This window comes from Dryobates pubescens, chromosome 20 (assembly GCF_014839835.1).
Source record: "Dryobates pubescens isolate bDryPub1 chromosome 20, bDryPub1.pri, whole genome shotgun sequence".
Lineage (NCBI taxonomy): Eukaryota > Metazoa > Chordata > Aves > Piciformes > Picidae > Dryobates > Dryobates pubescens.
Genome location: NC_071631.1, coordinates 17,296,149 through 17,320,247, shown reverse-complemented (window position 1 = coordinate 17,320,247; position 24,099 = coordinate 17,296,149). Strand labels below are relative to the sequence as shown.

At 46.6% G+C, this 24,099-nt stretch overlaps 2 protein-coding genes across 6 annotated transcripts in view; one reads left to right on the top strand and one right to left on the bottom strand.

Moving 5' to 3' along the window:
* The window catches only part of RECQL5 (RecQ like helicase 5), a 37,964-nt gene extending 32,743 nt beyond the window's left edge, over positions 1-5,221 (bottom strand). For all 4 annotated transcript variants that reach the window (XM_054171141.1, XM_009897944.2, XM_054171142.1 and 1 more), the window contains exons 1-5: positions 5,095-5,221; positions 3,893-4,014; positions 3,280-3,798; positions 2,024-2,129; positions 1,271-1,382 (exon numbers count right to left, since the gene is read on the bottom strand). In XM_054171141.1, coding sequence (XP_054027116.1) covers positions 1,271-1,382; positions 2,024-2,129; positions 3,280-3,798; positions 3,893-4,014; positions 5,095-5,215 — 980 coding nt within the window. In that variant the 5' untranslated portion in view covers positions 5,216-5,221. The remainder of the gene's footprint in view (positions 1-1,270; positions 1,383-2,023; positions 2,130-3,279; positions 3,799-3,892; positions 4,015-5,094) is intronic.
* Positions 5,222-5,990: 769 nt separating this feature from the next.
* The window catches only part of SAP30BP (SAP30 binding protein), a 35,361-nt gene continuing 17,252 nt past the window's right edge, over positions 5,991-24,099 (top strand). Inside the window, exons 1-3 of one of the 2 annotated variants that reach the window (XM_009897941.2) lie at positions 5,991-6,119; positions 6,247-6,356; positions 9,920-9,967. In XM_009897941.2, the coding sequence (XP_009896243.1) occupies positions 6,005-6,119; positions 6,247-6,356; positions 9,920-9,967 (273 nt within the window). In that variant the 5' untranslated portion in view covers positions 5,991-6,004. The remainder of the gene's footprint in view (positions 6,120-6,246; positions 6,357-9,919; positions 9,968-24,099) is intronic. The other variant, XM_054171144.1, reaches the window with a different exon arrangement.

Here is a 24,099-nt window from a genome sequence, read left to right as displayed (position 1 = left end):
AATCACCTCAAACAAAACTGAACTAGCAGTGAAGACAGAGGAACAGAGTCCATCAAGAAAAGAGACACTTCTGTTCTCCTTTTTCTTCAGAAGAGTCACCTCCAGAACTTGTCAGACCTGATCTCAGCTGATAACAGACACATGAGAACTCAGAACTCTGCCAACAGAGGGAAAGCTCTTAGCTTTGCAGTGCCACATGAAGGCCAGCAGTGCCTTGTTGCCTGGGCTCAAGTATAATGGCCTTCAAACTATTCAAAAGTGTCCTGTAAAGAGTTAATTGAACTCCACTCTTTGGAAACTAATGATATTCCAAGCATATTTCAGCTGTACTTCACTCTCAATCAGCCCTTTGCACTTCAGTTACTCTGCCTTTTTAAATCACTACTGCACTGAACAGGGCAGAGTGGTTTCAGTAGGTCATTAATGCCATGGCATAACATGCATCAAGCAGTAAAACAGCCTACTCCTGTTACAGGATCCTGCTATCTGGCAGCACAGACAGAAAGATGGCTCAGTTCTGAACTGATGTCACTGCCTCAGTGATGTCCTACCCTTCTTCCCACAGTGTCCAGAGCAATTGCTTTGTGTGGATTTTAGAGTAAAGATCAGGACTGTGTGAAGCGTGAGCATCGCACCCCAGCTATCCCTGTACTGAGTGATCAAAGCTCACAGCACTAACCCAGCACAGCTACACTGCAGTGCAGGAATTCTAGCAACACAGAGCAATTATGGCTCCCCAGAGGAACAGCAATTGAAACCATGTGTAAAGTTTCTGTCCTTGAACTAGAGTGGTATTTTTATATGGTTATTGCATTTGTGAACTGCTTCTTTCTTCCCCCCTAATGCAAAGGAGATGTCTAAAAAAAGCTGTCTCTGACTATTTTAGGAGAGGGTGTATGAATTATTTTAGGTGCAGATTTTCTTCCCACTGCTTTTTGACAGCAAATATTGCACTAAGAGAAGTCAAAGGAACAGCTGTGGCTCATTTTGAAACCCTGGAGGGTGTGGCAAAAAATAAGCATTCCTCCATTTTTCTTGGGTTTGAAGCTGACTGGCAAAGAGGAGCTCTGGTATCTTGTTTTTAATCTCTTTTCAAACCTTTCCAAGTTTGTATTTGCTGCTTCTATGATAAAACTCCTCCAGTTCTGCCTTTGTGGGGTTTAGCAAGTGTATTTGAGTCAGATATATAAATAACAGAGAGACTGAGACTTTGCCTTCCCACTGCTCAGGTTTCAGGCTCTGGTGGTGCACAACGTTCAGCCTCACACACCTGACGTTTGCTTTGTCTACTCCCATTCCAAAACTGATGGTTGCTACAATAACTGGGATCTTCTCCTCCATCCATTCATTCTGGACTGAAGTCCTCTCACCTGCCTTCAGGCCTGGGAAGGGAAAAAGAAATTAAGATGATTTTCCTCCTCCTCCATTCTCCTGCTGTGAGCCAACCCCCTGAAGCTGTCTGATGCACATGCTCCCCTCTGCCTATTAAACTGGCCTGCCATCAAGCAGAAGTCAGCAGCAGCTGTTTCTATTCCAAAGAGTAAAACTCATCTCTCTCCTGGTATAAGAGGAGTTGTTATATTTAGGCCATGCAAGATCCAACAAAACCAACAGTTCTGGAGAAAAGGGAATGCCATTCCTTTGAACGCCCCACACCTCCATGGAACCATTGTGGTTGGAAGAGACCTTTGAGATCATGAAGTCCAACCACTAGCCTAGAGCTCGTAATCCTACCACTACTGCTAAGCCACTGTGGTTAAACCACATCCCTAAGCACCACATCCACACATCTTTTAAATACCTCCAGGGATGATGACTCCACCACTGCCCTGGGCAGCCTGTTCCAGTGCTTGATAAACCCTTTGTGTGAAGAAATACCCAGCCTGAACCTCATCACAGACCTAACTTGTGAGCATCAGACACATTTCAGACCTAGTCTAGAAAGCTCTTTTCTAGGTAGCCCCAACCCAGACCTGAAAGGTGATCTCCATGTGTCAGTAGCTGGAGATGGAGCTTCCCATACCTGCATGATATGCCTTGGCTTTCATTCCTCGGTAGCTCAGCTCAATAGCCAGCTGGTCACACACATCCCTGGTCCTGCAGTACACAATGCCACAGCCAGAGTACACCTGGGCAGGTGAAGAGAAAGTCCATGACACTGAAAGTCATAGTTAGTGTGGTGGGGACAGGAGGGATGCCTAAAGCTCATCATGAGCTGATTACCAGCAGTTGAAAGATACTGTTGCAGCACAAATGTAAATCAAAGACAGCTTCCTTACAAGGCCTACCATTGACCAATTATGGTGCTCTAATCCTTTCCCAGTGGGCACAAGGCAAGAAGCAGTCTCCCCTCCACTTTACAGATGAACTCAGGTGCTCTGAGCTGCTGAGGGTTATTTTGGGAATTAGTGTTAGAGGAGGAAATTCAGTACAACATTCCAAAGGCTTCTGTTCACTCCCACCACAGCAGAAGAGCAGAACACAATTAAACACGCAATGATTGCCTGGGACATGACAAACCAGGACAGAAATGCCAGTCACATATTTCTAATCCATTTTCTTTTAGACCAACTCCATTCTGAGAACACTTCTGAAAGGAACACAGCCTCCACGTTCTACTTGGTTTAGAGGAACTGAAAAACACAGGTGAACACTTTCAGAGGAACTAAAAAGCACACATGAGCACTTTCTTGCCAGGGACTTCTTCCTTCCCTGCCATATCAGGGACCTGGCAGGCCATACCAACCACTGCAAGGTCATAGAATCACAGAATTGTCAGGGTTGGAAGGGACCTCAAGGATCATCCAGTTCCAACCCCACTGCCATGGACAAGGACACCTCACACTAGGTCAGGTTGTCCACAGCCACATCCAGCCTGGCCTTAGAAACTTCCAGAGATGGGGCTTTCACCACCTCCTTGGGCAACCTGTTCTAGTGTTTCACCACCCTTATGGTGAAGAACTTCTTCCTAACATCTAATCTAAATCAACCCTCCTCTAGCTTGGATCCAATCCCCCTAGTCCTATCACTACCCAACACCCTAAAGAGTCCCTCCCCAGGTTTCTTGTAGCCCACTTCAGATACTGAAAGGCCTCAATAAGATCTCCTCAAAGCCTTCTCTTCTCCAAACTGAACAACCCCAACTCTCTCAGCCTGTCCTCATAGGAGATGAGCTCCAACCCCCTGATCATCCTCATGGCCCTTCTCTGGACACATTCCAAATGACCATGAGAGCAGATTTTGTTCAGTTTAGCCTTCTTCCCCAAAGCTAAAACCTACCCCAGGGGTGTTCTTCACTTCAAGTGCCTTGAGACAGAAATCCTTCAGGTTGGCATACGGATCGGTCAAGAGCTCTTTGAACTGCACATCATAGAACAAGTTAGACCTGAAGCAAGGAGTCTTAAATGTGGAAAGTGGTTGCTTTAGCTTGAGCACTGCCACAATGTCCTCCTGGACCTGCTTGGTGGCAGTGGCAGTCAAGGCCACGCAGGGCGTGCTGGGTATGCGAGCGCGCAGGGCGCCCAGCCGCAGGTAGTCGGGCCGGAAATCGTGTCCCCACTGGGAGACGCAATGGGCCTCGTCGATGATCAGGTAGGACAAGAGGTTTCGGGTCACCAGAGAGTTCAGGGTAGGCTGGAAAGAAGAGGCAGCTGCCATCTCTGGGGTGATGTACAGGAGCTTTACTTGGGGCTTCTCGCTTGCTAAGTCAGCCAGGATGGTCTTCTTTTCCTGGGCAGAGAGCTTGGAGTTGAGAGAGCAGGCTTTGATTTTCAGAGCCAGCAAGTGATCCACTTGATCCTGGAGTGAACAGAACATTTCAGTTAAAAGGAAATGGAAATAAAGGTCACCAAGACAGACTACTAGGGAAAGCCACAGCTAACAGGAGAGTTACCTGGATCAGTGCAATCAGAGGTGAAATGACGATGGTGATGCCCACTGCCAGAACTGCAGGAAGCTGGTAGCACAGAGATTTCCCTGCCCCTGTGGGCATGCATACAAAGACATCCTTCTCACCTGCAAAGACAAGAGAAGAAAGCTCAAGGCTACTGAGTGAAGGTGGGTTCCCAGGGCTCTGTCTGGAGGGGTGGGCAGCAAGGCCTCTAACCTGTGAGCAACAGCATATGTGTGTGTGTACACCAACCAGAGACACTGCATTTTAGGTTCTAAATGCACAGCAGTATCTTGCATCCCTGCAATGGTTTCCCTCAAAGAATCTCTGATTGCTTTGTAAACACTTAGAAATAGCCTTATGAGAGGACCAGAAGATACATAGAAACCAAGATAAAGAGAAGTTATTGCTGCTCTTTACCAGATGAACTGCTTTCACTCTTCTTACAGACCTCCAGTTACCAAATTACCAGAGCCACAACAGAGTTTTGCCACATCTTCTTAAACCTTCCAGTACCTCAGAAGAAATAAGAGTTTGGAAATCTCAACCACATAGATAATATCATGCAGTTAGTAACTGATACTGCACACTAAGTGGTATCTACTTCAAGTCAGGAGATGCCAGTATCTGTGCTGTTAGTAGGCAGCTACTCCACTGACAGAGCACTGGGTTTGGCTGGGCTGTGGTCTGCAGAGAGAAATTACATTGAGTGCTGAGGTGGACACTGAGATTCCTGCCAGTGCAGCTAAGGGTTGGCAGTCTGTAATGTGAACTGCCTGTCCAGCTAGATGCAGGGCCTCCATGGGTACCTTAACAATTGTGTTTCTGATAATGGCCACATGATTCAGAGAACAGACAGAAACAAGGTCATCAAGCCTTCTAGTAGTATTGCCTCTAACATAAGGACATGCTGGCAGATGCCTCTAGAGAAGATACCGAGTACGCTGCACCTTCACATTTCCTAGTTGAGGCAAAGGTGGTGTTACAAAACAAATACAAAGGAGAAGAGGCAAAGCTGTGCTCAGGGGGGTTGTATGCAGCACATGCTGGTGCTCCTGTGCCACTGAAACGATCTCGAGAGCAGAGGCCTATTCCAGGTGATGGATCTCTTTCAAACAGACATAAAGCCAACTCCTGCAGCATCACCCTCACTGGAAAACTGAAACCCACACGTTTCCAACCACCTTCCTGAAGCTGAGCCTCACCTCTTGCCACAGTCATGGTTGCACTTTCCTGCAGGGAAGTCTTGAAGGACTCAAACCCGAAGACCTTGCGCAGTGTTTTCCGGACCCTGCCTTCCAGGCCCGAGGGGACCTCACCGCTCATCTTAGAGAAGCTGTGAACAGTGACAAGAACCAAGCTAAACCTGAATGCTGCCATGCCTTGTCTCCTTGCCACCTGCACGACGCTCCCCAGGGCTGTCCCGCTAGGCTCACCTCCTTATCTGTTACTGTCCCCGCCAAAAGATGCTATCCAGGCCCCCCTCACTGGAGAGGACTCTAATATAATTTATTTGGAGACCCTTCCCCCCACCCTCACCTTTCCGAGGTCTTCCCATGGAGCACGAGCCAGGCATAGCTAATGGGATCCATAGGGATGGGAGACCCTCGCTGCCCCCTAAACGCACCCGCACCCCCCACACAGGGAGTGAGGAAGACGGAAGCCTACAGAGCTCCTCGCACCAACGCGCCCTGCCAGGGGCTGTATCCTTCCGCCGCCTCACTCCCAGTGTCCAAGCCCGCCACAGCCGTACCCCTCCGCGCCCCAACCCTCTCACACTCGGTCAGGGTTCGGCAGGTGCCGTCGCGGCGCCACGCAATGACGTCACAAGCGGCTCATACCGAGCCAGCCCCTCACTATAACCAGGCTGCACACCTTTTATCCTGCCTCTCTCTGTCCTACAGCGAGGCCTCGCCCGCCCCGCCCTGCCCCGCCTGGCCGCAGGCTTCTCTCCTCCCGCCGTGCGCGGCCGCCGGGGCCCTCTCCCCTCAACGGGCTCCCGCTGGAGGCGGGAGGCGTTGCTATGGCGACTGCTCCCCAACGTCATCCCCGCGCGCGTCCCCGCCGCGTGCGTAAGCCCCGCGCGCCGGAAGCGCGCCGCGGCCCAGGCGGAAGATGGCGGCGGCGAAGCGCAGCGTCCTCTCCTCGTTGGCGGTTTACGCTGAGGATTCGGACCCGGAGTCGGACAGCGAGGCTGGGACGGCGGGAAGCGATGGGGGAACGACTACGGGTGAGGGCAGGGAGGGCGCCGGGGGAGCACTGGGCCGGCGTCCTTCACCTTTCTCTCTGTGAGAGGAAGGCCTAACTCGTTGCTGCTTTCTCTTTCCTCATGGTTTTCCTTTTCCTTTCGTCCTTAGGAGAAAAAGGAGGTCTGGTCTCGGTTGGGTACGGAGAGGACGACTTCACCCGCGTGGATGGGGACGAAGAAGGGTACGAAGAGGAGGATGATGAGAATAGCAGGCAGTCAGTAAGTTCTTCAGTGCTCTGAGAGTTTGTCCGAAGACCCTCATGCGTTTTGGAGGCTTTCCTCCAAGGAAAGCCCCTGACTGGGCTGGAACCCAAAGTATCTGACGTGGGTTTTGGCACTTTCCAAATACTTGTAATCACTTTATTTTTCAAGTAGAAAGCATTTGGCTCGAAACCCATCAGCAGCCTGACACAGCTTGTGTTGTTTGCTGCGACCTGTTGATGCCATTTGATTCTTGTGGGGGCCGAAAAGGCTGATACAATTTAACAGCCACACTAAATGAAAGATATTCTTTAAGCGTAGGATGACATAAATGAGCAACTTGTAAAAGGAACACACAGTTGCATGGTTGGCTGGAGGATCAACAAGAGTAAAGTTCTGTGATGTCTTAAAAGTTATTCTTTTGTGTATAACTAAACCTACTTACTGCATCAAGTTACCTTGATGTAACAGTGTCCTGTCTAGACGTGAGTGGCTTTTGTTTGTCATAGCTGCATGGCATGTGTATAACATCATCTAAGTAACTGTTGCATTATGAGGCAGGGTATGTAACTTGCTGCCTGTGAGTGCAACCCTAATACACAAAAGGATATATAGTTTTGTTGAGTGTCTGTGAGAGCAAAGAGGTGAGTTTTGGAGGACTAGGGAAGGAGGTTCTTGTCTTTTTTGTCATCAACCTTTTGCATACCACCACATTAAGAATATGTTGTCTTGGCCCTGTTCTAGTGCTTTGGCTATTTGGTGGAGGAAAGACATAGGGTTGTATCACTGTGGCTTTTCCTCATTAAAGTCTACTGTGTGTGCATTAGATCACTCTTAGGAGACACTATTTCTACCCCCTTTTTTCCCAGGTACCAGACAAGAAATTTGTCTGTCTCTTGTCCTTGCTTTTGGTTTTGTTCTGCTGCTAACTGGAGAAGGTGCAAGCAGTAACATTCACAGTCTGCTTCTGGCCTGTGGCTAAGCAAAGTGATGACATTTCTTTAGTACTTTGGTGATTCTCCCTATTATATCTAAAACTTCTAGATCTTCCTTCAGTGATCTCTTTAGCCTGTAGAAAGTGGTTAGTGTGATCAGGAAGCTTGTTGAGATGAGCTGTGATTGATTAACATTGGCCAAAGGGCAGGTAGATGAAGTAGACTTGATTGCACACAGAGTTCTCAGTACAGGTTGCAGCTGTCCATCATCTGGAAGGTACAACTTGCTCTTGAGTCATGGCAATTGTTCAGTCACTCTGGGGTGTCACCAGTGGGTCTTGCATGTACTTGCAGTTACTGTGTAGATGTGTGCAGGTTACACAGGGGGCTTCCTCTCCAGTTGTTTTGCAGAGAGCAATGCTTGTTTTTTTTGCACTGAAGAGTCTTTGACCAGAATTGAGAACCATGTTGATCTTGCTTGTGCCAGCAGCTGTTACTGGTTGAATTGTTTCTGTAAAGCTGGGCTTTTATCTAAACAAACTCTCTACTCTTGTTGTTTTCCTTAACAGTGACTGCAAAGCCTTTGCCTTTTCATCGAACCACAGAATCATTTTGGTTGGAGATGACCTTTAAGATCATTGAGTCCAACCATTATCTAACTCTACCAACTCTGGTGCTAACCCATGTCTCTAAGCACCACATCTTTTAAAACGCCTCCAGGGATGGGGATTCAAAGGCAGTTCTCAGTAATACTTGTTAGTTTGGTATTTCCCAGATGTCCCCTGCTAGAGTAGGAGGTTTGGGGAGCTGTGGCAGTTACCTCTCAATAACATGAATGATTCATCTTGTTGCTTTGTTGAAAATTACTTTCCTCTCTTAAAATATAGGCAGGACTGTGGCGGGGGGGAAGGAATCTTTTGTGATAAACACCAAGTTACTTCACACTGTGGTGCTTTTCTAGTTGCAAACTTAACTGTTAAGACCAAATTACTGACTATGTGCATGTTTCAGAAAGGTAAGCTGGAGAGTAGCTGAAGTGAAGAAGCTTGATGCCTCACTTCTGTGGAATGTGCATATTAATTCAGGCAATTAAAACTTGCTGATATTACAGAATTGTCAGGCTTAGAAGGGACTTCAAAGATCATCCAATTCCAACCCCCCTGCCATGGGCAGGGACACCTCACACTAGATCAGATTGTTCAGAGCCACATCCAGCCTGGCCTTAAAAACCTCCAGGGTGAGGCTTCCACCACCTCCCTGGGCAACCTGTGCCAGTGTCTCACCACCCTCATGGGGAAGAACTTCTTCCTAACATTCAACCTGAATCCACCCACTTCTAGTTTTGCTCTATCCCCCCCCGGTCCTATTTCTACCTGACACCCTCAAAAGTCCCTCCCCAGCTTTCTTGCAGCCCCCTTCAGACACTGGAAGGCCACAGTAAGGTCTCCTCGGAGCCTTTTCTTCTCCAGACTGAACAACCCCAACTCCCTCAGTCTGTCTCCATAGCAGAGGTGCTCCAGGCCTCTGCTCATCCTCATGGCCCTTCTCTGGACACTCTCTCTCTGCCTTGCCAAAACAGGCTCCTGTGCTAATACTGAGGTGGGCATTTCTCTGTGAGCTCTTCTTTCAGTCACATATAAATCACTTTGCTGCTTTTTTGGTTTACTTTTTTGAAGCTGAAACAACACCAAGTTCTTGGTTTAGGGCCAGAGTTAAACTGGTGGCAAAATTTGGAGGGAAAACATTCTGCTGAGTTGTGTGAGCATGAAAAACATTTTCTGCTCCTCAAACTTGTTTTGATGCCAGAGTATGTATTTGTATCTAGAAACATGGGTACCTCTAGGACCTCCAGTGCAGTAGCTCACAGGGCAGTGGAGCAGTAGACTTACTTCCTGTCTGTGACCAAAGCTGGGGCTTACTTTTCCTGTTGTGTAGAATTTTACACAAGGCTGAGTTTAGTATTTTAAGCTCTCAACAGGGCAGACATTTACCCTGTTGTTTGGTTTACTTATGGTAAGGAATAAAAACTGAATAGAGTCTGTTAACTAAAGCAGTGGAATTTGTCAGTGGTTCCCTCCTGTGCAAGTTCAGGTCCTCAGCAAGATGCTGCTGGTGAGTTGATGTCAGCTGGCATCATCACCAGATCCCTGGAACTTGGTGCTAGGCCAGATCCTCACGAAGCCTGCATGCTTGGTTGGATGACAGGCCAGCTGTGTGTGTTCTCATTGTTGCTGACATATACTTGGGAGTATCAAAAGTCTTGCAAATGTTGCTTTTTCTCTGAGTATTGCTAAGTAGGGGCAAGTCAGAAAGCCCAGGGACAGAGTTCTCTAATAACAAACGCTTTATCCCAGTGTTGTTGCTTCTTATTGTCTAGTCCTGAGCCTTCAGCAGCTGCATGAGTTTTGTGGGGCACATCTGCTACTGAGTAATGCCTTTGTCTGAAAAATATCCGTGCTAAACAAACACTCCTTTCCCTGACTGTAGGTCTTGGTTTGGGGTCATGAGGGGGTGGGTGAAAACTAACTTTGGTGGAAAGGTTCTTGGACTACTGCTGGGGCTGCTGAACACAAGCCCTTTGTTGTAAGTGCAGTTACTTGTCAAGCCTGCTCTGTAAGCTTAATCCTGTAAATTCTTGTCTTGTAGGAAGATGACGATTCAGAGACTGAAAAACCTGAGGCTGGTGACCTAAAGGTATTTGGGAGTGTGGTATGGTGGTGTGGTGGGGGGAAGTTCAGTACAAGAGGAATGAGTCTTAACAGCATGGCTCAGTCTTCATTTGTGACCTTCTGTAGCTGGGTTTTATACTTTCCTTTTTGTAGATGTAATGCAGTTATTTGTCTTTAGTGCTGGCTTCTGTCAAAGGTAGTTAATGAGTTATGCTGCAGGGCAAGTGACCATCAAGACCTGCATTGATGAATTTAGGAACTCATGTACTAGATCTGTGGGAGTTTTTCTGACGGCATCTCACCAGTTATGCAGCGCTCTGGGAGATGTGGAAGTCAGCACAGAATTCTCATGTGACCACTGCTGGAATGCTTTGCTTAGAACAAGTTGATGAACAGATGATCTTCTGTTCCTAGAGGTCATGAAACATGTCAATCAATTCAGTTGTCTCCAACTCTTCTTTTGACCTTGTGAACGAGGGTGTTGTGTAAAGGTTGGATTTAAAAGTAAGAGGGGAATAAGATCCCCAGATGATAGCTGTTGTACATGGCTGAAGCCTTCCATCTTGTTTCTGCTGAACAACAGGTTTTTAACAGCACACAGAAACATGCATCAGACTAAAAGATGGAAGACAGGCAAAAAAAAAAAAAAGCCATTTAAAAATTATTGGAGAATTGTACTCAAATTTCTATGCTACTTCAATCCCCTGTGCAATATAAGCAGCCTTGTGGCCTGCCAAGTGAATGACAATGGCAGGGGCCTTCATGTTATCCTGTAGCTTCCTCAGGGATACAGACACTCACAGAATCACCAAGGTTGGAAGAGATCTCAAAGATCATCAAGTCCAACCTGTCACCACAGACCTCATGAGTGAACCATGGCACCAAGTGCCACATCCAGTCCCCTCTTGAACACCTCCAGGGATGGTGACTCCACCACCTCCCTGGGCAGCACATCCCAATGGCTAACAACTCTCTCGGTGAAGAACTTTCTCCTCACCTCCAGCCTAAACGTCCCCTGGGGCAGCTTGAGACTGTGTCCTCTTGTTCTGGTGCTGGGTGCCTGGGAGAAGAGATCAACCCCCACTTGGCTACAACCACCCTTCAGGTAGTTTGTAGACAGCAATGAGGTCTCCCCTGAGCCTCCTCTTCTCCAGGCTAAACAATCCCAGTTCCCTCAGCCTCTCCTCATAGGGCTTGTGCTTGAGGCCTCTCCCCAGCCTCGTTGCCCTTCTCTGGACACATTCAAGTATCTCAATGTCCTTCTTAAACTGAGGGGCCCAGAACTGGACACAGGACTCAAGGTGTGGCCTAACCAGTGCAGAGTACAGGGGCACAATGACTTGTCTGCTCCTGCTGGCCACACTATTCTTGATGCAGGCCAGAATGCCATGGGCCTTCTTGGCCACTCTCTGAGCTCTGTTAAGGATACCAGAGCAGTGAAATTCTGTAGGGCATTTGAATTAGTATAATGTTTTGGTAGGGCAAGATGAAAGTAAGCAAATGTGTTCCTTCAGCTATTCTGTTTCAATGAGCTCTATAGCACCACTTTCTCCCAGTATCCACAGTATTTTCATGGGTTTATAGCAACACACAGTTGAAAATCTTGGCAGCTGTACTGCAGGTGAAGGCTGTTGCATCTGTGTCTGAAATACCATTAATGGAAATGAAGTATATGATGTCCTTTCCTTGTCACAAGAGAAATAATTGTATAGTGAAGAGAGGAAAAGATAATCCCTCACTGTTCTCCTTTTCCTGCTTCTAATTTTTGGCCATTGTTCCTGTCAAACCTGTTGGGTTCAAATGTGAACAGATGGTCTCTGTAGAAGGGCCTTGTTGCAACTGTCTGCATTTCTCTCCCCTCAAAGGACTGCACTACCATGGAGAAAAGATCTGGCATGGAAAAAGAATGAGATCAGACTATAGGAGCTCTTGTCTGAGCAATGATGCATTCTAGAATCCTTACCACTGAGTTGTGTGGCTGCTGCTTGCTTTAATACCTTGCTGAGGTTTCATGTGGACTTGTTTAAAAGCCTCTTGATGAATTTTTAAATGGCTTGAAACTGTGAGAAGCTCGATTTAGATTAGACATTAGGAAGAAATTCTTCACTGTGAGGGTGGTGAGGTACTGGCACAGGTTGCCCAGGGAAGTTGGAGAGGTTCCGACCTTGGAAGCGTTCAAAGTCCGGTTGGATCGGGTCTTGAGGAACTGGCTCTAGAAGGAGATCATATTATCATAGTATCAGTCAGGGTTGGAAGGGACCACAAGGATCAGCTAGTTCCAACCCCCCTGCCATGGGCAGGGACACCCCACACTAGATCAGGCTGGCCAGAGCCTCATCCAGCCTGGGCTTAAACAACCCCAGGGACGGTGCCTCAACCACCTGCCTGGACAACCCATTCCAGGGCTTCACCACTCTCATGGTGAAGAACTTCCTCCTCATGTCCAGCCTGAATCTCCCCACCTCCAGCTTCATTCCATTCCCCCTAGTCCTATCACCACCTGATATCCTAAGAATAGAATAGATGTCCCTGCCTATGGCAGGGGGGTTGGAACTAGATGATCTTCAAGGTCCCTTCCAGCCCAAACCATTCAGCAATTCTTTGTTTTCAGCAAGTTTTGTGTGCATTTTGCCCTTCTGAGAAAGAGCTACACACAGCCCCAGAGCAGTGTTTCAGCTTCAGTGGGGAAACAGGCAACACTGAAAGTATTAAAAAGCATTTGGCATTGTGGGTGCTCTCTGCAGTAGGTCCTGAGAGAAGAGAAAATGTAGAGTAAAACTTAAAAAATAATAAGCAAAATAAATCAGAAAGATAAAATGTAATCCCTGCTGTCCTAATGTGGCATGAAAAGTGAGGATTTGAGGAGATTAGCAGCTAGGCAAATCTGAGCTTCAGTTTCAGAATTCCATGTCATCCTTGATGGATGGCTTCATGCATAAATGAAAAAGGCAGCAGCCTCCTCTGGGTTTTGGGATTTTTTGTGTAATTCTAGAATCCAGTACCTGAAGGGATCCTACAGGAAGGCTGTAGAGGAACTTTTCATAAGGCTGTCTAGCAGTAGGACAAGAGAGGATGGCAGAGTAGGTTTAGACTGGATCTTGGGTAAAAAATAGTTCAGTACAAGGGTGGTGAGACTCTGGAATAGGCTGCCCAGGGAGGTTGTGGATGTCTCCTCCCTGGGAGGTTTAAGGCCAGGTTGGATGAGGAACCCCTGAGTCTATTTGAGATGAGTCCTTGCCCATGGCAGGGAGGTTGGAGCAGATGATTTCTGAGGTCCCTTCTAATTTAAACCATTCTATGAGCAGGCAGCTGGCAGGTGGGGGAGACTGAGAAAGCCACCTTTGTTACACAGCATACTGGAAAGCTGCCCAGTGCTGTGCTTGTAATAGAGTGGGCATGTTGCTGCACTGCACTCTGTGGAGATGCACTAGCACATGGAATGGGAGGAGATGCAGTGTGGTTGTAAAAGTGGTTTCACTTGAAGTTGCAAGTGACTGCTATCCCACTTTTCCACCAAGTGGCAGTGTTCTCATTCTCACTGCTTTGAGTTTGCAGTATCTATGACAACCAGTGAGCCGGAGTTGTAGTTACTGTGAAAGCATGGCAACAAGAGAGGCACTTGATTCAAACTTGCTAATGCTTTTGGAGAGATTTATTTTGTTTTATCCCAGCTGAATGCTGTGTCAGTGGTTCAGCTAATTCCATTGCAAGACATCACAGGCATTGAAATGTGATTCAGTAGATATCACAGACCCTGTAGATAAGGCTAGGGCTTTTCCAAGGTCTGAAGCTCACTGTACACGGAAGGTAAATCCTTTAAAATTCATGAATGAGACAAAACCATTGCAATTCATCAATTCATTGTAGTCATTTGAAGCCCTGAATATACATTCAGTGTTTTGATTTGGGTTTTTTTTTCCTGGTGTTTTGCTGCTTTGTACATACAGTGAATGAATTTTGAGACTGTCTTGAATAATTCACCAGGACACTTGAGCTGGGTTGTGTGGAGAAGGAGAGCTCATGTTGCTGGTGCTTCCTGTCAGGATTTGGCCTCATTCTGCATCTGGGTAATACCAGATGCAAAGGGTCTGCCCTGTAGGAGCAGAAGAATGTTTAAGCTTCAGCAGTCACCTGAAAGTGTTCTTTCAGAGCAGGCTTCTAGCCCATGGTGTTCACTGTTACTGAGCACCTGTGAACCGGTCCCAAACAGGGTGTGCTTGCAGTAAAAAGCACTTCTGAGTAGCAAAACTTCTCTCTTAAGTAGCAAAGTCAGATACATCACATTCTGTAACTGTATTTTGAAGTGCTCCAGGCACTCCTAGAAAACTGAAGATTCAAATCTAGGGAGAACTTCCACATTTCACTCAGGATGTGCATGAGGGACAAAGTCAAGCAAAATCACTTTAGGGGATTCCTGCTTTTAAGTGAGTAGTCACCAATGGTAAACAAGTATCTGTCTTTAAAGCATTTCAGAAACACAGCTTTCTGCTTGAAAGGCAAAAGGAATGGTCAACAGTGTGGTGTTAAAAAAGGTGGAATCCCACAGCCTGGATGGCTTCTTTGTGGCCTTTTCTGAGGTGATGGAACTGTGGGTACAAAACAGAGGACGTTGTGGGAATGGGTGTGAAATGTGGTGTTCTGCTTGCAGTGTTGGTTTGGAATGATGGGGGTTAATGGGCTGTGCAGCCAGTGCAAGTTGCTTGGGCTCTTGCCAGCAGCTGGCTATGGTTACAGCCTCCATGCAGTAACCAAATACAAGCCTCCAGAGCTCACTAAATGGACCAGCCCTGCAGGAAGAAGGAAAATTAACCTTAAATAAAACACCGACCTTGTGCTCTAAGGGATTCTGTACTTCATATTGTAGGGCTGGATGGAGAACAGGTTGCAAGTGTTGATCAAGGACAGAGCTCAGCCCTGCAGCTTGGCTCCTGGAGTTTTCACAGGGGGAAATCATTAACTCTCAAGCCTTGATTGCATATCAGGACTAGCCAGTGCAGGAGAGCTGATAAATGCTGCCACTCCCTTGGCAAGTGAATGCCTGACACGTGGTCACAGCTTTTCAAAGCAGGAGGTTGCTGATGTTTTCCTTCTTCTGGTTTAGTTTTAAGAGTCCTCTCTCCATCCATCCTTGTGGTGTTGTATAGAGAGGCAGCCAAACTGGGATCTAGCAGGGATTTGCTGGGGTGTCAGATTTTCAGGGGAATGCTGTGATTCTAAGCATGTCTAAGTACCACCTCTTGAAAATCATCAGCTGTCTGTGATGTGGAGCTTTTATTGATCCAGCATGCCTGTAAAATAGTTTTGCTGTATGATGATGTGTAGGTGTGTACTAATCCTTAGATAGAGGCTTTTGATTACACTGTTGGCTTTTTTGTCTCGCCTGCCCATTTACTTGTCTAAACACCAAAATTATCTTAACCTAAAGTAAGAGAGCCAAGTGCTGAGAACCAGTAAGTGAGGTGTGTGTGCAGTAATGTAATTCCTGTAATTAACTCTTGATAAAGCATGTTAATTTTTTTCTGAATTCACACTAGGTTCTCACAAGGTGCTTGAACCTACTCAGTGACCTTGACCTCGAGTACAACTGTTTTGCTCAGAAAGAGGGGAAAGTGTGTTTGGGAAGAGCTGTTTCATTAAAGCTCTGCTGTTCCATTTAGGTTTCTTGTGGCAAGCTTTGTGAAAGGAGCTGGCATTACTAAGCTGTAGAAAATTACCTGAATGTTTTTCCTTTGGTGGTGGCAAATGATGAAAGTGGCTTAGGAAATGCCAGCCCTCGATGCTTTCAGATGCTGAGAGGTAGTGCTAAAAATTCCTCTGAAAATATGCTAAAGGTGATAGAATTGAAGACTATATGCTAGAACTGCTGTCCTACCCCAAACCAGTGATGGCTGAAGCACCTCTGGATTAGGTTTTCTTGCAGTGGCTGGATCTGGTAGGACAAGTCTGGTTTGTGTGCTGTAGAAAGACACTCCCGATGTCTCATCAGAAACACAAATTCATGGCATTCATTCTCTTTTCCTCCCCCTTCTGCTGGCTTTGTTTTGATGCCATCTGGGTTAGTATTGGGCAGAAGTGGCAGAAGAGCAGTTGCATTTTAACACTGGCCTCATGGCTGTGCTGTGTGTAAATGCTTCCAAAGCATGAGCAGTAGTTTCCAGGGCTGGGGTCAATGCTGGATCTCCAGTGGCTTCTTTCCCACTCATTCCTCTGCCAATGAGAGCAGCCTGAAGGTGCCAGTGATAAGCCCTGGAGCCTTGGATTCATCTTTGTCTACATTATAGCTTCCTTGTAATGTAACTGTGTAAAATGCTGCCTGGGCTTCCAACTCTACATGCTTTTCCCTCATTTGGGGTTAGGCACCATGTTTTTTTAGTGCTCTGTTGAGGGAACCAGAGAGTTTGGTAGCTCAGCAGTTAGCATTACATGCAGGGAGCCTTCAAGGGGAGTAGACTTAGCTTCTAGTGCTGGTGCTGTGCTCTGCACTGTTCCAGGGAGTGGTCAGACATGAGCACAGCTGATACCTGGTCCCCATTTTCTACCTAGGTGTTTGACCCTAGAGAATAGACCTTGGCTAGAGAGCATCAGCAGTTGGTGAACATCTTTGCATGTGGGCAGCAAGAGCGTTCAGCGTCTTCGATTGTTTTGCCCCATGTACTTGTGTGTCTCCAGCTCTGCCTGCTTAGGAGGGAGGTGGATCACAGCATTGCTGGTCTCTCAAGCTGGTTTACCTGCTTTAGAGCTGCTGGCTTCAGTCCAGCTCTTGAGCTGTTTGGAAGATGAGACATGTCCATGGACATGCTTGTTCCTTCCTCCCCGCCAGGCATGCATGCTGTGGCAGACTCCTAACTCCCTGCAGTACTAAATACCACACATTATTGACACAGGTGTGGCTTGCCTTTCTCCAAAGGAAGAGGCAGCCTTTTTTTCTGTTTGTCTTTAAACTTGAAGAAAAGTCCTTTCTGGAGCTGCTTCCCCCTTGAATATTTCACCTGGTAAAGGTCTGAGTTCTTCAAGTCCAGCTCTGTTGTTGCAATTATTTCTGTCTGCTGTACTGAAATGGCCTGCTCTGAATTTGCATGTCTGTGCGTGTCAGAGTGAGAGTCTGAACAGTCAGCACAAGTGGAGGATTGCCTCAAATACCAAGAAATATCTGAAAATAGCTTCTTCCAGCTTCCCAGTCCTGGGTATGGGACCTAAATCTGGAAGAACTCAGGGGTCCATTCTTGGAGAAGTGCATAGTCCAGTAAGGAACCTCACACCTTCTCTCTACTCCAAACCATGAAGAGGAATTTTCAGTACTATGTACCAGGAAAGAAAGCTTGTGCAGGAAGTTAATTTTATCACCTCTCCTAAGCCTTCCCTTTCTCTCAACCCAGCTTCCCCTTCCACTTGATTTTGCTCCTTAATCTGTCAAATAAATAAAATCATCCAAGTAGCTGAACACCTCAGACCCTGTCACATGGTGCTGGGATTTTTACCTCTCAATTCCTGTTTCACTGTAGGAAGCAAAAGTGACTTGAAAGTAGGATTTATGTGCTCTGCAGAGCAAGGCATGTCTCTGTAGACCGTGATGGCTTCAGGTGGAGGCTGCTGGGAGCTGTGGTACTGGCTGCAGGCAAAGCGTGGCGTGTGGCTGTACAAAGTGTTCTGTGCAGGTTGCTGTCTGTGCTGTGGAGAGGCTGTAAGCTGAGGTCTTGTCAAGCACAAGGTGATCTGCAGATGTTGAACTTACAGGGTCCCTAGCATCAGAGATGGGGGAAGGAAAGAGAGAAGGTAGCCAACAGAAGCAGGTAGCTGTGGGCCCAGGGTGCTTTCTTAAGGCAGATGTTATTAATTGTACCTCCACTTGGACAGCTAGAGTTCTGGCATGCAGTTCCTTGACTGGAAATTGCTTCTAACAAATAATCTTTGTCAAATATTGAGATAGCATATGTCAGGTGAGTGGAATCAAGTTTCAAAGAAGCTATTTAAAGGCTATTACTCTATGAATGCTTCCCTTCTGAAGCAGTTGCTCACTGAAAGGCTTTGCCAGTTCTTGGTTGGGGTTTTTCAGTGTTTATTCAGTGAAACTGAAGCGAAATGAAGGTGGATTTTTTTTTTTAGACTTAATTTAGCTTACAAAGAAAAAGGCAGTGTCAGCTACACAGGTTCTTTGTTTTGCTTAAGAAATGTCTCAGGAGTTGACTCTTTCCTGGCTTGGTTCTTCCTTCCCTTTTTGTCTGTGAAAGTAGTGTCTCAAAACAGGTAGGTCTGAACAGACAGCTGATAAATGTCACTGAAGGCTGAATGTATGTTTTGTTTTTTTCCCTGTAGGTGGCTTATGTCTGAGCTGCTGAGTGTCTCTTAGTGTCTAGATTATGGTCCCTACATTTTTTTTTTCTTGGTTAAATTCCTTAGCCTATCCTGGGCACTATGCCTGCAGCCACGTATCAGAGCTGGCAAACAGGATATGGCTCTAGGAAATGGGCTTGTTTCAAGCTTTCTCTTGGGATTCTCCTCTCTCACGATACAAAATGGGAGGGGAGGGAAAGGAGGGTTAAAAGCACTGTGCTTGTGTTCCCTTGCTTTCTCTTCCTCAGACTGAATACACTTGACACTTGCACTGTGTTTGCCCTCAGCATGGGAGCACACCCATGTCAGGTACATCTGGTGAGCAAGGAATGAAATAGTTCTTGTCATACATTTTTAATATTAAATGAGAAGTTCTGGTGTTCTCCTTGCATAAACACTTCTGATGTCTGTAGAAGAACATAATTGTCTGCATGCTCCTTAAAAAAAAAAGGGCATAAAAGCACATGAGGCAGGGTTTGGAGAGGTCTTTCTCTTGCTGCCTGTGTATAAATATTTTACCTGCTTGCCATCTTCACTCTCAGCTTAGATAATTCTTCTAACAATTTGTGCTAGGTTATAGAATTTCTTTCCATCTCCCTCAGCCAAATGAGACTGTTGATAGGTTGGGGCTTCAGGAGACAGTCTGAATTGTAGAGGAGGAAGAATTACAAATACTTCATGCTGACACTTGCTCAGGTGAGAGAAACCCACTGTAACAGTGATTGCAGCAGGAGCCCCACTGGCTGCTAGTGGAAAGACTGCACTGATAAATTCTCTGAATTTATATCTTCAAATTAATTCTCTAGCATGACAAGAGTGTGACTGGTCTATATGTTTTGTGGCTGTCAGTTGAAATTGGTGTTAGATGTCTTTATCTGCAAGCAAACAGGTGAAATAGGTGGGAGAGAAGAAATTGTGCAAAGCAAGAGCATCCTCTCTGGAAGAAATAAACAGAAAATGTTGTTGAGGGGGGCTGCAGAAGCCTTCTGCTTTCTAAAATGCTGACTGGAATTTAGTGGGAAAGGGAAGCTCTAGGACTGTAAATCATATCCTGTGCTGCATCAGAAGAAGCATGGCCAGCAGGTTGAGGTCGTTCTGCCACTCTGCTCTGGTGTATTGTCTGGAGTACAATCTCCAGCTATGGGACCCCCAACACGAGACATGTGGACCTGATGGAGTGGATCCAGAGGCAGGCCACAAAGATGGGAGGGCTGGAGTGCCTCTCCTACAGGGACAGACTGAGAGAGTTGGATTTGTTCAGTCTGGGGAAGAGAAGGCTCCAGGAAGACCTTAGAGCTACATTTTGATACCTGAAAGGGGCCTACAGGAGGGCTGGGAAGGAAATGTTTAGAAGGGCCTGTGGTGATAGGACAAGAGGCAATGGTTTAAAACTGGAGTAAGGTAGGTTAAGGTTGGACATCAGAAGGAAGTTTTTTTACAATGATAATGGTGAAATACTGGAACAGGCTGCCCAGGGATGTGGCTGAGGCCCTGTCCCTGGAGACATTCAAGACTGGACTCATGGAGGTGTCCCTGCTGCCTGCAGGGGCGTTGGACAAGATGACCTCTGAGGGTCCCTTCCACCTCGATGCAATCTGTGAATCTGTAAGCATCAACTTCTCCACTCCTTACAATTTGCATCTCACTTAAAGCAATCACTTTTCTGGGTTTGCTTCTGGTCAGTAGTTTGAAGTACACCTGCACTCACACAGGCAGCTGCTGCTATGAGAAACTGAAGGTTGAGTTTGTACCTTCTGGCTACAGCTCATGCCAGCAGTTGCGTTCGATGTGAGCTCGGGACAGGATTTATGGGTCTCGTTTCAGGAAGGATTTAGTGAGCGTTGTTAGAAGTGAGCCCATTCTTTCCATATAATAAAACTGTTCTGGGCAAGCCTTTCCCAACTTGAATTCATCAGTCTCAAATTCATATTGTTGTTTGCTTCCTTCCTTTAATCTCTGTTCCACGCTGCGAGGATTGCGTTGGGTTGTTTTTATTTTCCATGGAACCTGAGCAGAGCCTGGGTTTTATGTAACTGAAGGGAAACACTCTGTGACTGAAAAGATGTTCTGTGTTCCACACCAGCAAGGTGAAATATTAAGCCAAAGTGCAGGGCTTTCCTTATGCATGTTCACACACACACACACACAGAGAGACCTCTTCAGCTTGCTCTTCTTTAACTGACTGTGACACATGAAAACCCGAAGCTGGGTTTATGTCAGTCAGGCTCTTGCAAGCAGCCAAAGCTTGAAGAAAGCTTTTGTCTTGAGGAAGGAGAATATGAGGGTAAACCTTTTCCTGGAGGCACATAGGAATAGTCATAGAATAGCTGGTTTGTGCTATCTGTGAACTGATGTGCAGAACTGCTCTTAAAAGCACAGAACTTCTCTCTTATGTTAGTGGTCCAGGTAGATATTGAAAAGGGTTTTATTGTTACATGGTTTGGGCTTGATTTGGGTTAATATTCCTGTCTTTACCCATAGCAGTTTGCACTTTTCAGAGGCTGCTCTTTGTTAGTCTCCAGATCAGGGGAAAGGAGTTTCTCTCCTGCTTGTCCTGATGTCTTTTTCAGTCTTCCAACTTGGCTCTGAACATGGCATCCCTTGACTCCTTTCAGTGGGTTCATTGGAGCAAGGCTGTAGGGCTTTAGGTCCTTGAACAGTTGATCTTGTGAGATCTAGGCTGCAAGGTAGACAGTAGCCAGAAAACCAGTTTGCTGAGTGCTTGAGAGGAGCAAAGTGAAGTGCTGCTTTTTGCTTTCATCAGTCTGGCCCTTCTTGGATATCATCATGTAATACTTAATGGGATACAATGACTAGAGAGAAGAATACAAAACCTGAACAAAATGCATCCTCTGTTTTATCTCTGTGACAACAGAGGGAATTTTTAGCTTAACAGATGTGCCCAGGCTGACTCTGTGCAAGTAGCAAGCAACTGGCTGCAAAAGGAAGTTCAGGGATGCTCCTGCACAGACTTTCAGAGGCTGGGCTTGTGAAAACTGGGCAGGATTGGAAGGTGCCACTGGTGAAGTCTTCCCCTTGTTATTTTTTGAAAGTGATGAGCATCCAAATGGAAATGCACCCATTAACCTGTGGGTCTGGGGTACCTGAAGGCTCTAAGAGCTTTCACATAGTTACCCATAGAGAAGAGATTTGACATAACCATCTCTGTTTGCAACCATTCACCTGCTTGATCCTGTGCTCTTCCTGTGAGATAAGGATACAGAGCAGGGTGGGCAGCAAGCTACCGCAAGATCACCTTTCCTGAAGTGTATTTAGGTTACTTCCCTGCTTAAAATTCTGTTACCTTTCCAATTTTCCATTGGTTAAATGCCTCTGAATTCCTTTAGCAATCTCTCAGCCACGTGGAAACATTTTTGTCCTTTTCAAAACAGAAAGATGACAACTGTGCAATGCTTATTGTACCTTGGTCTCTCCACTTGGTGAGTCTCCCATTTCCTTCAACTGCATGTTAGATTGGATCTGCAGAATGAATTCTATTTTAAAAGTGCTGTCCTTTCTAATCAGTTCACTGTACTCAGTGTGTGTCCCAGATTTAATTAGCCAAAGGGAGTCTAGGACAGTTCTTGTTGGGTGATTATTCCACTGAAGGTTTTTAGATTATCCTTAAATACTCAAGAGGTATCCCTTCACCCTCTTCTCTGTCCAGCTGAACAAACCCAACTCACTTGGGCCCTCCTTGCATGTCCTGTACTCCAGCCCCTGACCACCCTGATGTCCTCTCTTGGACTTCCTCCAGTCTGTCAATGTCTGTCTTGTAGTGGGGAGCCCACACTGGCTCTGGAATCCACTTGTGGTGTCTCTAGTGCTGCATAGAGAAGAGGAATCCCTCTGCCTGCACATTTGCTGAGGCTGAAATTGCTGTAATTCATAGTATCAGTCAGGGTTGGAAGGGACCACAAGGATCAGCTAGTTCCAACCCCCCTGCCATGGCCAGAGTCTCATCCAGCCTGGGCTTAAACACCTCCAGGGACAGGGCCTCAACCACCTCCCTGGACAACCCATTCCAGGGCTTCATGGTGAAGAACTTCCTCCTCACACCCAGCCTGAATCTCCCCACCTCCAGCTTCATTCCATTCCCCCTAGTCCTATCACTACCTGAGATCCTGAGAAGTCCCTCCCCAGCCTTCTTGTAGCCCCCTTCAGATACTGGAAGGCCACAATTAGGTCACCTCAGAGCCTTCTCTTCTCCAGACTGAGCAGCCCCAATTCTTTCAGTCTGTCCTCACAGGAGAGGTGCTCCAGCCTGCAACAGGACATGCTGCTGCTGTAGAGACATCTTGATGTTCCCCCAAGATTTCCCCTTGTCCCTTTCTGCAGAGCCTGTCCTGCTGCCTGGGGCTTTTCCTTGGCAGATAGGTTGTGGGATGTCCTAGGAAAGAACTTTGATTTCTGCCTTTATTGAACTTCATGAGGTTTGTGTTGACCTTACTAGAAATCCCAAACTCTTCTTAGCTGCTTGTGGCTGACAAGCAAATAGAAACTGGCACCTGGGGGCTTCTAAGTTGTCTCTCTGGAGCAATGCTAGTTTCTGGTGAGTCGTGGTTTGCTCCTGAAGGTGATCAGTGATTCCTACTGGATATGTGAGTGCCACCCATTTCATGGACTCCAGCATACTTAGCAGACTGAACTTGAGCTGTGGATGGTGGCTTTACCTTGCTGGGAGGATTGTACCTCGTGTGTGGATTCTCCTACACTGGACAGTCTTCAGACTGCACTTGACAGGGAGCTGGGCCATCTCATTTAAACTGTACTATTACCTAGAAAGGTTGGAGCAGATGATCCTTGGGGTCCCTTCCAACCTGGCATTCTGTGTGACTCTGATTTTTCAGTAGATACTTGGGGGGTTGAACAAGACTTCTTAAATCTTGCATGGCCAAACTGTAGGGCTTTGGTCAAGTTCTTGGTACTTGCCATGCTGTTAGACTGTAAACTGAGCAAATATGAACAAGCAGGGTAGGAGTTGGTCATCCCTTTGTTTTCAGAAAGCATTTCAGAGGCTTGAAAGTAGTCCCACTTAATGAAAAGCTGTGTTGATGTCTTCAGTGCCTTAATGACGGAGCAGTGGGTGTAGGTAGGCAGTAATTCATCAGTAAGCAAAATTTATATCCTCTGGGCAGTGAGGTGTGGCTGAAATATGTTAGTGAACTTGTTTTCTTTTGCTTGGTGTAGCTCTGAGGTTTCTAATGTCTTGGCTGTAGCCTGAGGATGTGGAGACCAGACTTGCTAGAGCAGCCATGGTGGAATGGGTGTGGGTGCTAGGGCCAGGTAAATACATAGTGGCAGCCTGATAGGACTGGCTTTGTTTAGCCTGTTTGAAATGGGGCAGGCTTGTGCTGTAGCTCTAGGATTGAAGCATGTCAGCTGAAGAACAAACATGCTTCTGGTGGAAGCAGACTCAGCTGATGATGCTGGGAATTCTTAAAGCTTGCTGTTTAACACATCTGACGTTTTAGAGGGGTTTGTCTGATGTCAGGTACAGAACAGGAGAGAGTTTGGCCATCAAATTATCTCTCAGAATACTAGTTCATGTCTCCTTGCTTATGCTTGGTGCCAGCTCCAAACAGCTGCTGAAGCCTTGGAAATGGGCTTCTGAAAAGTGCAGGAATATAGCAGATGTCCTTGCAGCCCTTTTAACTGGCCAGAGAAGAGGGCAGCCTTTTGGGGGGCATTTAGCATGTCTAAAGCACCTGAATTTGACTGTGCCACTGGGTTGCTTAAGTGCCTGCTTGACAATATTTGCCCTCTGGGGGATTATATGTATTTTTTTTTTAATCTCTCTCTTCCCTTTATGTTCTTGGATGGTGA